Raw genomic sequence first — 17,004 nt, 5'->3', positions numbered from 1 at the left:
ACATTTGATACAGGTTTGGGGTACATACATACTTACATCTTCTTGCTCAAAATACAGGTAGTCCTCAACTTATGGCCGTAATTGAGAGCTGAATTTCTGTTGCTAAATAAGGTGGTTGTTAGTAAGTGATTTCTGATTTTATTGTTTCTGCTATGGTTGTTAAGTGAATCAGTCATTAAGTGAATCGGTTTCCCCCACTGACTTAGTTTGTTAGAAACAAGCAAATTGCTGTAACACCATTAAACATCCAGATTGTATATTGCCAACATATACATGCCCTTTGTCAAACGTCCAAACTTTGATTATAAGTAGGAGGACCAGTTGTGGCTGGTTATAAGTACGAGGACCAGTTGTGACTGGTTATAAGTACGAGGACCAGTTGTGGCTGGTTATAAGTACGAGGACCAGTTGTGGCTGGTTATAAGTACGAGGACCAGTTGTGGCTGGTTATAAGTATGAGGACCAGTTTGTTTGTTTTTTGTAAATTTTATTTGAGTTTTCACAAAAAAAAAATACAAATAAAACATCTTTTTTGAAAGCAGCATAATCCCGGGTTACATTTCTTCGTACAGACACAAATTCAATTTCATGCTCATTTTTTATGTTCTATTCCATATCTTATTACTGTTTTACATTTTCTACATAGCTTCTCCCCTCTTTTAATTTTCTCAATTTTATTTTAATTATCTCGTCTCAATTCAAATCATTATATTTATATTTTTTGTCTGTCCTGTTTCTATTATCTATTATCTTTTCTCATTAAACAAAGTTTCTCCTGTAGTTACTGATTGGAGTATGACGCCTTTGTATCTTTTAAGTTTATCCATTTAACTCTTATTTAGGCTTCAATATATACCCTAAAGTTATAACATTCAATATAATAAATGACTTCCATTCGGATTCTGCTTGGTACATTCTTAAAATACACACTATATTATTAAAAAAAGAAAAAATTATAAATATATGTAATTAAAACAACACATTCCATTCCAATTCAATTCTATCATTAATGTTAATATTCATTAAAATCTTAACTTCTTTAACATTACTTTTCAATTAAATATCATACTTCTATGGGAACAATTATAAGCTTTCCATAATTATTTCCCCCCCTTCACTTATATTTTATAAAACATTAACTAATTAAAATGTTCCCTTCCCTTCCAAATTCAATTTTCTCATTTATTTTATTTCACTTATTTTATTAACAAACATTTCACTAAATTATACTAACTATTTTAGCCCTCATTTTAATCATACATTGTTTCCAATTTTCTAAAGTTATTTCTATTACTAATATAACAATACAATCTTATGTACCTTTACAGAATCCCTTTTTCAGTTAAATTTTCACCCATTATCTCTAAATAGGTCCTGTTTCTCTATATCTTGTTCTGGTCCTTTGTAACTTCGTTTCCTTTCCTTCTTCTCTCTCTTCTCTCTCCCCTTTTTACCCCCTTGTCTCTCTACCTCTATTTCTCTCTTCTGTATTCCCCTCTTCGGTTGCTTTCCAGTATTATACTTATTTTTCGAATTATTTTTCTTTTCTTTGGTTGTTTTTTTAAGTCTTAAATTCTCCATTCTCTTTCCCCCCTTTCCTTTTTCTTCCCCACATAGAATTGCTTGTTCATTAAAGATGGCTTCTTCTTTGTCCCAGTCTTCTTGTTTTGCAGACGTTTCTTGTTGTTTCTCATAGTTCCAAATCTCCATTTCTAAGAATTGAAAAACGAAGCCAAAAGAACTTCTCCCTTCTTGTGCATCTTCTTTATACTTTTTAAGTTCTATTTTCAATTCATCCAGAAGTAGTGCCATTGTATAAATTTTTAAACAACCATCCGATTAATTTTAGTCATTCAAATGCAATAACCAAGAATCCAAAGATCACCAAGCAATCCAAATACACACAAGCTGTTTCTTTTTGCTTTTTTTTTTTTCCCCCTTTCTCTTCCTGGGGTTCTACTGTTTAGTTACAAAGTTTCAGTTAAAATGTATTTTTTAGAAGTCTTGTTGAAGTTTTACTGTAGATTCTTTTTAATTCCAGGCAGTCTCCTCCCTCTTTCCAGATCCTGCCCTTTTATTCTTTTTCTCTCCCTTCCTGCTTATGAAAAAAAAAATTAGTGTCCAGAAATCTTTATTATCCCTTTGACATTTTGTTTTATTTTCAGCTTAATTGCCTGTTGATGTCAAAGCGGATTTTTCCAATTTCTTATTTAAGTCTCTTAGTTGTCAATATAGGGAAAGGGAGAGAAGAAAAAAAAACCCAAACCTTTCCCTTTTCACTTTCCTTCGCTGCTTCCGACTCTTCTTTGGGAGTGATGTTATTTTTTTGTAAATTTAAATTCCAGGGTACCTTAGTTTTTGCTTTTACAATTTAACCCGGTCAGCCAAAACGTTCACTTCTTATCTTCCTCCTGCACATTCTTTTCCGGTCGAGTTCTTCTTTGTGGTGGCCATTTCTGACCACCGCTGCAACCACCTTCAGGAAAGGGAGTAATGGCCAGCTGAGGAGGAGAGATGCGGCTCTCCTCAACCCTGCTGGCATTCTCCCCCCTCTTCACACCTCTACAGGGTGGCTTAGCCCCGAAACCAGCCGGCTCGAGGCGCTCCAGCGGCGAGCCCAGACAGAAACCGCACACGATCGCGGATTTCTATCTGTCGCCGAAGGAACTCAAACCGGAAGGGGGACCAGTTTTAAGCTACTTTTCTCTTTGTAATATCGTATGATTGCTAAATAAATGGTTGTAAATTGAGGACTATTTTATTCCAAACAACGGCAAATTGACTTTGCCTTTGATTCACTGAGATGGAGCTCAATTAAAACTGACTTTTGCCTGACCTCAAATATAGATGCTTTGACTTTCTTCCTGTTCATATGCCTCAAGACTTTTGTTAAGACCTCATTAAGAACCATGAATCATTTGTTCTCACACTCCTCTTAATCATGGTTAATAGCTCTACCTCTTGACCGCTGAATATCCTCCTACGTTGTTTCTGCAATTTCCTTTGTTGGCATTGCCTTATTTATTGAAAATGTACCCACAGCACAAGAGCTGCATAATGTTGAATGACAATACTGTAAGGAAGAAGGTACAGCAAAATAATAATAAGTGGGTGCAGCAAAATTTCACAAACTGAATATCTAGAATGTCATAACCGAGTTGCTAAAATCATTCACTGGAAACTGTGCCAAAAGTTTGGATTTGAATATAGTAACAACTACTGGGAACATCAGGTTGAGAAGGTTCTGGAGAATGAAAAAGTCAAGATCTTGTGGGACTTCAGAATTCAGACGGACAGGCACTTGGCCCACAACACACCTGACATAACAATAGTTGAAAATAAAAAGTTTTGGTTCATTGACATTGCAATACCTGGTGATGCACAAATTGAAGACACACAGCAAGAAAAATCACAAAGTATTGGGACTTACAAATTGAAGTTGAGCAACTTTGGAAAAAAGAAATCTTGTGTTATCCCAATTGTGATTGAAGCCCTTGGAGCGATACCTAAAGGGCTGCCTCGCTGTTTGGAAATTCTGAATTTATCAGACTTGAATACCCTGATTCTACAAAAAAACCACCCTACTTGGAACAGCTTATATCTTCCTATGCTACCTGAACAGTTCCTAGGTCCTTGGTTAGGACTCGAGCTGTTGAGCTACCAACCAGCCCCAAAGGCTGTGAATCTCATTCAAGATTAACAGCAGCAACAAGAACAACAACAATAATGACAAAGTAGCAACAATGGTGCATTGGAAGATCTGCAAGAAATATCATTTGCCTGTAAGCAAGAACTGGTGGGACCATAAAATAGAAAAAAGTCATAGAAAATTAAAAAGTTAAATTGCTCTGGAACTTCAGAATCCAGACAGACAGGCACCTGCCACATAACACCCTGGACTTAACAGTTGTCGATAAGAAAGAGCAAAAAGTCTGGATAGTGCATGTGGCAGTGCCTGGAGACAGCAGAATAGAAAGAACCGGAGAAGATAACAAAATACAAAGATCTACAAATAGACATAGAATGACTATGGCAAAGGCAAGCAAGGGTAGTACCAATAGTCACAGGTGCCTTGGGCGCAGTCCCAAAACAATGGGAGCACCACTTGAACACCATAGGCATTGACAAATTTGCAATTGGTCAATTGCAGAAGGCAGCTTTACTTGGAACAGCTTCCATCCTGTGACAATATCTGTAACACCATCAAACACCCAGATTTTCCTATCCCAGGACCTCGGTAAGGACTCAATAGGTAGACAAAAATGCCAAAAATGCCAAACCAAACCCAGTCTGAACATCTGGCTGACTATGTGAATAATAACAATAACAATAACAATAGTATTCCAAAACTTTGTCAGTCTGTAACTACTGTGGGACTTCCGAATACAGACTGACAAAGTTTTGGAACACAATACCCCGGATAACACGATTGTAGATAAGAAAAAAAGTGTGGATTGTTGACATTGCCCTATCTGGTGATAGCAGAATCGACGAGAAACAACTTGAAAGAGTCACCAGATATCAGGACTTGAGAATCGAACTGCAGAGACTCTGGCATAAACCAGTGCAGGTAGTTCCAGTGGTACTCAGCACACTTGGTGCTGTGCCTAAAGACCTAGGCAAGCACTTAAAAACAGTTGCCGCTGACAAGATCACCATTGGTCAGCTGCAGAAGGCCACCTTACTGGGATCTGCTCGCATAATCCATCGATACATCACGCAGTCCTAAACGCTTGGGAAGTGTTCGACTAGTGATTTGTGATACGAAACCCAGCATGGTTATCTCATTTGCTGTGTACACTGTCATTTTTGTGTATTATAACAATACTTGGAACAGTTTATATTCTCCGACGCTACCTGAAGAGTTCCTAGGTTCTTGGTTAGGACTCGAGTTGTTGAGCTACCAACCAGCCCCAAAGGCTGTGAATCTCACTAAAGATTTAATAATAATAATAATAATAATAATAATAATAATAATAATAATAATAATAATAATAATAATAATAATAATAATAGTGCCACACTTCTTCCAAATGCAGAATTTAAAATAAAGGCTTATTGTCTTTCCTTGTTTGCAAGAAATATTGAGTTTCCTAACGGCCCAAGGGTCAACTCTGCTATTGGATGAGAAAAATTATGCATCCTTGAGATGTCTCTGAAACCTTGGCAGTGTTGATGCTTATTTAGTTATTCCCCACCTGATAAATATTCATTGATCTCGCATTTGTGAAGCATCTGCTTTTAAGCTTATAGCCACGATGCACAAATGATGCCAGTAACACTATGAAGTATTGTTGGGGAACAAAAAGCCCATTATTGATATAAGCATATTAACTCCAGAATAACCCAGGACATAAAGAAAATGATCAGGTTTTGATTTTGGAAATGCACACCTAGTTTTTTAAAAGAGTGGAAAAATGAAATTGCCAGGCCTAGAAAATGAATGATGCATTTTTTTTAAAAAAAGAAGCATTCTTTTTTTTTCCACCAAAAGGAAGAGAAGATATGGTTACAATGAATTCTCTTTTATAAACAGGAAATTGTCTTACTGGTGGAAGGCACTAGGCTAGAAATCAGGAGACTGGGAGTTCTAGTCCCGTGTTAACCATGAAAGCTGGCTGGGTGACTTTTGGCCAATACCAGATGATGAGTTCTAGCTTTGCCCTAGGCATGAAAACAGGCTGGATGACTTTTGGCCAATCACCAGGAGATGGTGAGTTTTAATCCCGCCTTAGGCATGAAAACTATCTGGATGACTTTCGGCCAATCACCAGGAGACGGTGAGTTCTAATCCCGTTTTAGGCATGAAAACAGGCTGGATGACTTTTGGCCAATCACCAGGAGATGGTGAATTCTAGTCCCGCCTTAGGCATGAAAACAGGCTGGATGACTTTTGGCCAATCACCAGGAGACGGTGAGTTCTAATCCCGTTTTAGGCATGAAAACAGGCTGGATGACTTTTGGCCAATCACCAGGAGATGGTGAATTCTAGTCCCGCCTTAGGCATGAAAACAGGCTGGATGACTTTCGGCCAATCACCAGGAGACGGTGAGTTCTAATCCCGTTTTAGGCATGAAAACAGGCTGGATGACTTTTGGCCAATCACCAGGAGATGGTGAATTCTAGTCCCGCCTTAGGCATGAAAACAGGCTGGATGACTTTTGGCCAATCACCAGGAGACGGTGAGTTCTAATCCCGTTTTAGGCATGAAAACAGGCTGGATGACTTTTGGCCAATCACCAGGAGATGGTGAATTCTAGTCCCGCCTTAGGCATGAAAACAGGCTGGATGACTTTCGGCCAATCACCAGGAGACGGTGAGTTCTAATCCCGCTTTAGGCATGAAAACAGGCTGGATGACTTTCGGCCAATCACCAGGAGACGGTGAGTTCTAGTCCCGCCTTAGGCATGAAAACTATCTGGATGACTTTTGGCCAATCACCAGGAGATGGTGAATTCTAGTCCCGCCTTAAGGCATGAAAACAGGCTGGATGACTTTCGGCCAATCACCAGGAGATGGTGAGTTCTAATCCCGTTTTAGGCATGAAAACAGGCTGGATGACTTTTGGCCAATCACCAGGAGACGGTGAGTTCTAGTCCCGCCTTAGGCATGAAAACTATCTGGATGACTTTTGGCCAATCACCAGGAGATGGTGAGTTCTAATCCCGCCTTAGGCATGAAAACTATCTGGATGACTTTCGGCCAATCACCAGGAGATGGTGAGTTCTAGTCCTGCCTTACATATGAAAGCTGGCTGAATCAGTCATTCTCCCTCTATCTCTCTCAGACCAGACCAGCCTTCCTTACAGAGTTGTTGTGAAACTAAGAGGAAAAATGAATATTAGGTATGCTCACTGCTTTTCACATTGTTTTGAGCCATTGTATTAAAGCAATAAAAGAGGGATAAAATATATTTAAAAATCATTAATAAATGCAGCAAATAACCCCCACAGTTCTTCCCAAAACTTTTGATTTTTTTTATTTGTTCTGCTTTAGCTGTTTAGAATATCTCTCTCACCTGAGAGATCTTGCCAGATAAATATTTTTCTTTTCTTTTCCAATACTTTTTAGTCTCTAAAATTCCCTGGAAGTTTTTGCTCATGTTGTCATTGGATTCTGCTCCTTAGCTCATTAAGCAGCCCAGCACGTTTCTGATTCAACCTTAACCTTAATTAGGGGTATGTCCATTGACAAATTTTGCTTTTATTCGTTCATGGCTGACAAATGTTTAATTGTAGTCAACATGGCCTCTCAGTATCCCATTTGTGATTTGGGCCACTCTAAAACTATTTCCAGGCAAACTCAGTAGCAAAAATAGCAAGTCGGTCCCAAATTCTTGCTTCATTTCCCCCCCCCCCCCTTTTCTAAAATAAACCTTTCCAAACAGACTCAGGTTATTACTGTAATTCTGTCTTCTGTCTTGGCTACATGAAAGTGCTTGATTACATGGTGTTGATCTGCCCACACGTAGCAAAAAAACGTGATTTTAAGGACAGAAATATATTTAGCTGGCTCACTCCAAATTCACTATCTGGTTCTTAGGTGGCCAAAGGTGTGTGTGTGTTGGCGGGGGGGACACCTCAGCACTTCAAATCATTTCAGCTACAAAAAGAGGAAAAGAAAAATAATACATCACCATTTGCAGTGGCTGCAAGTCTGTAAAAATATCTCAGCAATCAAAATGGAAGGTGAAAAATGTCAAGATGCCAACAACTTCCTTTCCCTGAGAATGGGAATGTAGCCAAAGCTACGGTGGCCTCCTCTACAAGGTTGTTGTTCTATTTTTATGGTTAACAGCTGCTTCTGTCATTGCTACCTTAACTAAGGATTTATTTGCAAAATATAGGATGATCAAGTTCTCATTGTCCCAGTGCCTGAAATAAGATTTTTTTCTCTGAATTTTGTCACAGGGTTTTCCCCCCCCATTAAATGGAAGGAAGGAAAGAGGGAAGAAAGGGAAAAAGGAAGGAAGGAAGACTCTACAGATTAAGGCACCAGGAAAGAAACTAGAAGAATGTGAGTTCTACTCCCATTTTAGATATGAAAGCTGGCTGAATGACTTTGGGCCAAATCACTAGGAGGCAATGAGTTCCAGTTATGCCTTATAGAAGCCAACTGCAAACACCCCTTATTATTTGTTTGTTTGTTTGTTTGTTTGTTATTTGTTTATTTATTTATTTGTTATTGCCGCCTATTCGCCTAATACTTCTTCATCTTCCTATTTTCTACACAACAACAATCCTGCAAAGTGGATTTAGTTGAGGGATTGGCTCAAAGTCACCCAAGCCAATCTTCATGCCTAAAATGAGAGTAGAACTCACCATCCCCCTGGTGATTGGCTCAAAGTCACCCAGCTGGCTTTCATACTTAAAACAGTTCTAGAACCCATGTTCTCCCTGTCTCTGGCCTGAAGTATGAATCCCTAGATCAAAATGGCTCTTATTGCAGCTCTACAGCTGCAGAAGTCATTAACCTGAAAATAAATGCTTATTTGTTTGATTTATTTATTTAAACAATTGATAAAACTACTGATCTCAATAAAGCAGTACATGAAAATAAATATATAATTTACAAAATAATGTAATGTACACTTGGGTCTAAAAACATCTTTAATTTTCAATTAAAATCCATTTTCAATCCACACGCACCAAAAATCACCAACAAGACTGGCCCAATTTCTCCACTTAACTATCTGCAGGAGGATCCATCCATTAATGCCTTGCAAGAGCTAGCTATCTGTCCATTCATCCACCCATCCTTCCATCCCTCTATTCATCCCGTCCCTCTGGCCAACCATCCATCCATCCCTCTATCCATCCCTCCACTCTTCTGTCCACCCTTCTATCCTTCTATCCATCCATCCCTTCATCCATTCATCCCTCCATCTATCTATCCATCCATTCCATTCCATCCCTCCATCCCTTTATCCATCCCTATCATTCATCCATCATCCATCCTTCTGTCTATCCATCCCTCCATCCGTCCTTCTGTCCATCCATCCACCTCTGTCTGTCCATCCTTCTGCCTCCCCATCCATCCCTCAATCCTTGTCTGTCATCCATCCATCCATCTCTCTAACCATCCCTCTATCTTTGTCTGTCCATCCTTCTGCCTGCCTGCCCGCCCATCCATCCATCCATCTATCTGGGGAGAAGAACATCCTTCCACTGCTATCTGCAACCCTGATTTCATTTGGCTGTTTCCCATCACCTCCAATGGCTCTTGCTCAACCAAGTCATTGACAAAGCTGGGTGAAAAAAAGGATTACTCACCGCAAGCAGAGGAACAATAAGAAGGCCACGATAAGTGCCCCAATAGAAATGCAGTGCCCCAGGTAGTTGATAATCATGGCGACCTTGTAATGAAGAGCAGGCTTGGTCTGTAGGACAGGAAACAAAGAGAAAGATGGGACTTCCCATAAAATGAAAGGACTGGAGTTGGGTTGGTCAATAACAATTACTATTACTGGGGACATGAGATGGGCAGAACTGGGGGTCAGGAAGAAGAGCGAAGTTCATGAAGAGAGGTGGCCTAAATGTGCGGGGTGGACAGATGGAGACCGTTGGTGGGTTGGATCAAGAAGATCCTGAAAACAAAGATCTTAATCCTGCTTGGATCAAGCTCCTTCACATATAGAACAAGAAGATCAGGAGATGTACCACCAACAATCACATGTTGTCCATTGGGCTTCCGTATCCAGCCAGGATCCAACCAGGAATAAGAGAATCCAAGAGGATTCAGCCAAGAGGCAAGTGACAACGGCAAGGCTACTAAGGTGTAACCTACCAAAGAAAGCCACAAAGGACCAGGGCCAGATACACTCAGGGGTGGGATTCTACCAGTTTGCACCTATTCGCTAGAACCGGTTGTTAACATTCTAAGCAGTTCGGAGAACCGGTTGTTAGAAGAAATTACTGGCCTAATCCTGTAAGGAAGGCAGGAAGGAAACATTCTGGTGTTGCTTACAGAAACTGCCTCTCCGTTAACCCTTATTATATTCTTGGCAGGACTAGACTTCCTGTCTCTGGAACTTCTCTGGAGTTTTTTTCCCTCCTTTGCTGGTACTTTGCTTGTGTGGAGGGACCATTCAAAGTTACCGTGGCACTGAAAAAAGTGACTTATAACCATTTTTCACACTTACAACTGTTGCAGCATCCTCACAGTCATGAGAGGCCAGGCGAGGAGATGTTTGTCTCGATGTGAGTGATATTGAGTTGGCCACACCCAGCCAATAACATGACCACCAAGCCATGCCCACCAACTAAGCCACGCCCACAGAACTGGTTGTTAAACAATTTGAATCCCACCCCTAGATACACTCAAGTGGACCAGAACCTCCATATATTTAAGGAGGAATCTGGCCCATTAAAGACCCTGTTATGACCCTGGTTTTTTGGGGAAAAATAGTGACTTGTTGTGGGTACACCAACACTGGAAATTTTAAAGAAAAGATTGGACAACTGTTGGTCTGCAATGGTATAGAGCAGTGGTTGCCAACCGATGGGCCGCGGCCCACTGGTGGGCCATGAGAAAATTTTGGTGGGCCACAGAGAAATCTCACCCCAGAGCCCCACCCAAAGCAATTAATCCAGGCTGCGCAGAAACACAAGGCTGCGCCGCCCACATGGCCCGCGGGAACCCTCCTCACCCACTCACTCCTTACCCGGCAAACTTGCCTGCTAAGTTACTATTTTTCCTTTTTCCGATCATCATCTGTTCTGCCGTGCCAGCAGATTTAGATTAGCTAGAAAGCAGGAAATAGTTGGATTTCTTGCTTTCTAGCTAGTCTTTAGATCTTCAGCTCTGCTTTTAAGCACATCCGAATCTCCCTTAGGAGTGAAGTTTCTATTATTCAGTGCAGACTCACCGCAAGCAAATTTTATGTGACAGACTGAGCTAGCCAATGGCAGATAGATAGATCTCTGAATGAATCTGTGATTCTATGAGCAACTCAATCTGCCTGCCTGCTTTGCCTGATTTTGGGTAAAAGTTGCTCTTTTTTAAATAAAAAATTCAATATTTACATACATGGTGTGTTGTTAGTTAATTTTGTGAATTTGCTTGCAAGCAAATTTTATGTGACAGACTGAGCTAGCCAATGGCAGATAGATAGATTTTTGAATGGATCTGTGATTCTGTGAGTAACTCAATCTGCCTGCCTGCTTTGCTTGATTTTGGGTAAAAGTTGCTCTTTTTTTATAAAAAAAAATTCAATATTTATATAAATATTTATAATATTTACATACAAGCCACGCCCAGCCAGTCACATGACCACTAAGCCACACCCACAATCACACTTGGCCAATAAAGAATTCTATTTAAGACATCTGGATTTCAACACCCAGAATTCCTCAGCCAACTTCTTATGGAATCCATCTCGGCTTGTTGGCTGGAGAATTCTAGGAGTTGACAAGGTTGAGATATATGGCTTACACATTTCCCACCCAGGACTACCTGATCCTTGAGAGATATTTCTTGTTCTGCAAAACATGGGCTTTCTGAAATGAACTAGAAAAAGTGTATTTCCTGCCATTTGTCAAACCATTCCAACTTAGGAGAACCAGCCTCTATGCAGGCAGTATGCAATTCATACACTGAATTAAACCAGGATTCATGAAGTGCATCAGATCATATACAGATAAGCCCTTGAATTGCAACCATTAATTTAGCAAATGTTCGAAGTTACAACGGCACTGAAAAAAGTGACTTACGGCAGGTCCCTGCAGTCAACGTGATCAAAATTCGGGTGCTTGGTTATTTTATAAAAGTTGGAGCACGCCAGGATCGTATGATCGTCATTTGTGACCTTCCCACACCCAGATGGCTTCCATCAGGCAAAATCCATGGAGGAAGCTGAATTCACTTAACAACTGCATGATTCATTTAACAACCGCACAATACACTTAATGGCTGTAGTTATTTGCTTAATTAATAATTTAAGAGCCGTGGTGGCACAGTGGTTAGAATGCAATCACGAAGACTAACTGTGCTCACTGCCAGGAGTTTGATCCTGATTCAGCCTCCCATCCTGGTAAAATGAGAACTCAGATTGTTGGGGGCAATTGGCAGATTCTGTAAAATCGCTTACAGAGGCATGTAAAAGCACTGTGAAGCGGTGTGTAAGTGCTAAGTGCTATCTGTCTGTCTGTCTGTCTATCTATCTCTATTCATCCATTCATCCCCTTTCATCTATTTCTATCATCCATATCTCTTTCATCTGCCTGCCTGTCTCTATCTATTCATCCCTCCTCTCTCATCTACTTCTGTCATCCAAATCTCTTTCATTTTAAGAAGAAATTGGGTGGGCAGAATGGTATGAGATCTCCTGCTTGAGCAGGGGGTTGGACTAGAAGACCTTCAAGGTCCCTTCCAACTCTGTATTCTGTTAATTAATTAATCTGCCTGCCTGCCTGCCTACCGATCTGAATCTAAATGATAGCGCTAATTGACAGTGCTAAGATGTGTGGGTTTCAACTCCCAGAATTCCCCCAGCCAGCATTAACTGGAACTCTGTAATATTCCTATTTCTTTTTGTGTGCCTGTTATTGCTCTGTCCCCCGTCCCCCCCGAACATTTTCTATAGTTCCCAGGGCTATGAATCATTTAGGAGTGCAAACGCAACCCACTCAGCAATATTCTATCTTGGGATAATGCAGATATCCATGTTACATTAAAATAAATATAATACAAAATAAGATAACAGCGGTTTCCCACAGAGGTGTAATGTAATATTTATGGAACAAGTCAACCTAGAACTGCAGATCAAGATGCAATGACAGTCGAGAAAGATTTGGAAATAGACGTGGTGCCAGAGGAAGAGTGGGATAAGAGGCACCATAATCCACAGCTGCGTAATGGGCGGGGCTCAGAAAAGACCTTCCCTAGTTTCTCAGAAAGGCTGAAGGGCGGTGATGGAATTGGACTTCTAGACTTGCAAGACTGTGTCAGTGTTGCTTTACAATAAAGTAGGACTACTTCATTGTTCTGGTCTACCTTGCAGTGCTGACAATAACCTTGCAAGACTGAAAGTACAATTCTCTCTCCTCCCCCATTCAAAATCTCCCTTACCACCAAAGAAACTAGGGAGGGTGTCTTCCAAGCCTCTTGTCCCTACCACTCTCAAAAGTGGATAATACTTTCTCATACCTGGCCTTCCCCTTGGCTATGTCTCTTTGACTTGTTTCCCAAGGTCTTTCAGACAGTGAATTGCATGTCTCAGAATGGGTTTCATACAGGTCGTGCCGACATGTTCGCTCCTAATCAATCCTTCGAAGTTTTTGAAGCTTGGTTCGAGGCTCATGGTTTCATGAGGGCAATTGCTGGAATCCTGACAAACATACCATGAAACAAAGCAACAGAGTTGGGTGGGCCCTTGGAGGTCTTCTAGTCCAGCCACCAGCTCAAGCAGGAAAGCCTATACCATTTCAGACAAATGGCTGTCCAATCTCTTCTTGAAAGCCTCCAGTATTGGAACACCCATAACTTCTGGAGGCAAGTTGTTCCACGGATTAATTGTTCTCACTGTCAGGAAATTTCTCCTTAGTTCTAAGTTGCTTCTCTCCTTGGTTGGTTTCCACCTGTTGCTTCTTGTCCTGCCCTCAGGTGCTTTGAAGAGTAGATTGACTCTCTCTTCTTTGGGGCAACCCCCTAGATATTGGAAGACTGCTATCCTGTCACTCCTAGTCTTTTCATTTAACTAGACATACTCAATTCTTGCAACTGTTATTCATGGATGTTAACCCAGTTTGCTATGATCCTGAGTAACTTTCTGAGGATCTGTCTGGAAGGGATGGGGAGAAAGCAGGATTACCCACTTCCAACAATGAGAGTTCCTACTGGTTGGTATCCAGACTTTCTCCTCCATGACAATTCCAAAGCTCTTCTTCCAGGCATTCCTAGTTTTTCTTCTAGAATGTAAAAAATAAATAAAAATAAGGACATCTGCTGTGACCCCATTGGGGTTGGGAGCCATTACAGATGGGGAGGCCAAGTGACCCATATTCCTAATTCCATTACACCCATCTCTTTATCTCCGACCGTTGCCTAGATAAGCCTGTTTTTGTGGGGCTGCTCTAGACACTGATCTCTATGTCCAGGATCTCTCTTTATTCCACCTTCTGACATTACTACCTGGAAGGTAGCAGGCTGATGACCCCCCTCCCCCCACACCAAATTCTTGAGCCATTTGGGGTTAAAAGAGGCCCCTCCACTCCCGCCGCTGAATGGGGTTTTCATCTCTGCACCAGATGCTAATCCTGCCCATGAGCGATTTACGCGGGACACGTGATTCCAGTCAATTAATGTCTTTTGTGAAACGAGCCATCTGCAGTGAAGACATATACCACTCCCCAGGTTTTAATGGTGACTCTGGTGCCTTCAAAACCAGTCAACAAGCAGATGTTCAGCTGATGAATTATTACCCCATTACTGGATATTTATTAGAGCTGGGTAACATTTCAGTTCAAAAGCAAAAAGGTACTTTGGAATATTTGAGGCAAGCACGTAGCGGCTGCCTGCTCTCCTCACACCCCACGTGTCTGCTTAAACTGCTGCAGCTGTTTCAGTACTCCTCAACTTACAACCACACTTGAAGCCAGAATTCCCATTGCAGGGCGCTTATTAAGTGAATCATCCCCGATTTCAAGAATTTTTTTTGCCACCATCATTAAATAAATCACTGCAGTTGTTAAGTGAATCATGAAATCATTACGTGAATCCCGTTGTTGGATGCTGGTTGGGACCATTGGCCAACGGTAATCATGTCATTCTAGGATACTGCAACGTTGCCTGAATTTTGATCACGTGTGGATGTTGTGATCGTCGTAAGTGTGAGGATCACTTCTAAGTTCGCTTTTTTCAATGCCATTGTCATTTCAAATGGTTGCTAAGTAAAAGGTGCAGGTCAAGGGTCACATCAAGGGTGACCAGTGTACAAGGTCACCATGATGATATGCTGTCAAAATTGTTTTTTGACTCTTAGAGACCTCACAGATTCACTTTTCTCCATAGTGATCTGTTTCCAATCTGGGTCCTTCAGCTCTTCCAAAGATGTCCCCATCACCATGTAAGTCAGTCCATCCCCCTTCTTCTCCCCTCCTTTCCTTCCATATTTCCAAGCATACTGGCAGTCCTTGACTTACAGTACTTCATTTAGTGAACGTGTTCTGACCAAGGCTTCTGAGACCATAATTACGCACACGCTTATTTTTTAAAAAAGTCTTGTTTTATTGCAGGCTTGTCCAACCCGCGGCCCACGGGCCGCATGCGGCCCAGGTCGCTTCGTAATGTGGCCCAACGCCCACCCCAACCTTCATGAAAGATCCAGCGAGGAGGAGGAGGAGGAGAGGCAGGCGTGAGGCGGGGCGAGGCGAGCAACAGAAAAGGCGGGAAGCCACAGCCCAAAAGTCCCGCCCTGCCACCTCCTGCTCTTGCCGCCGCCGTCGCCACCGCTGCTGCTTCTGCCCCTGCCGCCACTGCCGCTTCTTCCCCCCGCCACCGCTGCTGCTTCTGCCCCTGCCGCCACTGCCGCTTCTGCCCCCGCCACCGCTGCCACCGCTGCTGCTTCTGCCCCTGCCGCCACTGCCGCTTCTTCCCCCCGCCACCGCTGCTGCTTCTGCCCCCGCCACCGCTGCCACCGCTGCTGCTTCTGCCCCCACCACCGCTGCTGCTTCTGCCCCCGCCGCCGCTGCCACTGCTGCTGCTTCTGCCCCCCTGCCGCCGCCGCTGCTGCTTCTGCCCCCGCCGCCGCTTCTGCCCCCGCCGCCGTAGCTGCTGCTTCTGCCCCCGCCGCTGCCGCCACCACTGCTGCATTTGCAGGAGGAGAGGTAGGCGCGAGGCGGGCGAGCTTTCTTTCCCCCTCCCCCCCAACCCGCAAAATTTGACCGGAAAATTATAAAATAAAAAATAAATAATTTTTAATAAATAATTAATAATAAATAATAATTTTATTTTATTATTTTATTAATTTAATATAATTTTATTTAATTTTATTTAATTAATTATTTAATTTAATTATGTGCAGCCCAAACCAAATTTTCATCTTCTAATGTGGCCCAGGGAAGGTGAAAGGTTGGACACCCCTGTTTTATTGCAATGCTGGAAATTATTTTCATTCCCAGCTGGTAATTAATCTCAAACAGTCCCTTGAGATAAGCACCCACCTTTCTTTCCTGTGAATTGCTGCCTATAACAGAAGTGTCCAATGGACAAGAAAAGAAACCAATCAAAGTACAAAGAGCTTCAAGGTTTAATCCGAACAGAATGAATGATCTTGCTTCCTGCAAAGGTTTCATCATCTTTGCCTGTACTTTGTACCTTATGGGAGGAGCAATCACCTCCCAGTCTTACTCCCAAGTCGCCCCTTTTGTTTCAGCTGCTCTCACCTTCTAGCAGCTCTGTGCACACACATGGGGAACAGGCTCCCATGGGTCCTCTGCCTCGCTGCTGCCAGGCTCTGGAAGCTCCAGAGGCAGCACCCCACTCCCAGATGGTCCTGGCCCCATCTCAACATCGCACGCAGGACCCTTGTCCGAGTCCCCTCCAGACTCCCAGACGGATCCCCTTCCTTCCCCACTGTCTGATTCCACTGCTGTCTGCATGGACTGCCGGCGAATCACAACAGAATGTTCGAATTTACAACAGCACTGAAAAAAAGTGACTTGCTTTTTCACACTTACTGTCAGCCTCCACTAAGTTTTTCCCCCCACATCTTTTGCTGCTTGCTTCTTGTCGGTTGCCATAGAAACAGGGTGGGTGAGTAATTTTGGTATTGGGAGGGGAAGGTTGCTGGAGAGTGAAGACATCTTCTGTGTGAACTAAAAAGGAGGGGATGTTTTCCTACTTACTGTGCACCTGTATAGGCTTATCACTACTAAGCCAAGGTCAACCGTCTTGGCATACCAGAGGAGTGAGAAACCACCTGAAGATGTAGCCCACATGACATCATAACACCTCAGATTGGATGACCAGTCTGGACTCTTGGGGAAGGGAACTTGGGATTAACTT

General features: G+C 42.2%; 1 protein-coding gene across 3 annotated transcripts in view; it reads right to left on the bottom strand.

The window, feature by feature from the left end:
- CRHR2 (corticotropin releasing hormone receptor 2) overlaps positions 1 to 17,004 on the bottom strand; it is a 141,490-nt gene that overhangs the window by 33,160 nt on the left and 91,326 nt on the right. For all 3 annotated transcript variants that reach the window (XM_087946981.1, XM_087946982.1, XM_026688759.2), the window contains one exon: positions 9,273 to 9,379. In XM_087946981.1, the coding sequence (XP_087803107.1) occupies positions 9,273 to 9,379 (107 nt within the window). The remainder of the gene's footprint in view (positions 1 to 9,272; positions 9,380 to 17,004) is intronic.

The sequence above is a fragment of the Notechis scutatus genome, chromosome Z (genome assembly GCF_049901735.1).
Source record: "Notechis scutatus isolate UNSWTSFEM ecotype Mainland chromosome Z, rNotScu1.2, whole genome shotgun sequence".
NCBI classification, from domain to species: Eukaryota; Metazoa; Chordata; class Lepidosauria; order Squamata; family Elapidae; genus Notechis; species Notechis scutatus.
This window is presented reverse-complemented; position numbering and strand designations above follow the sequence as displayed.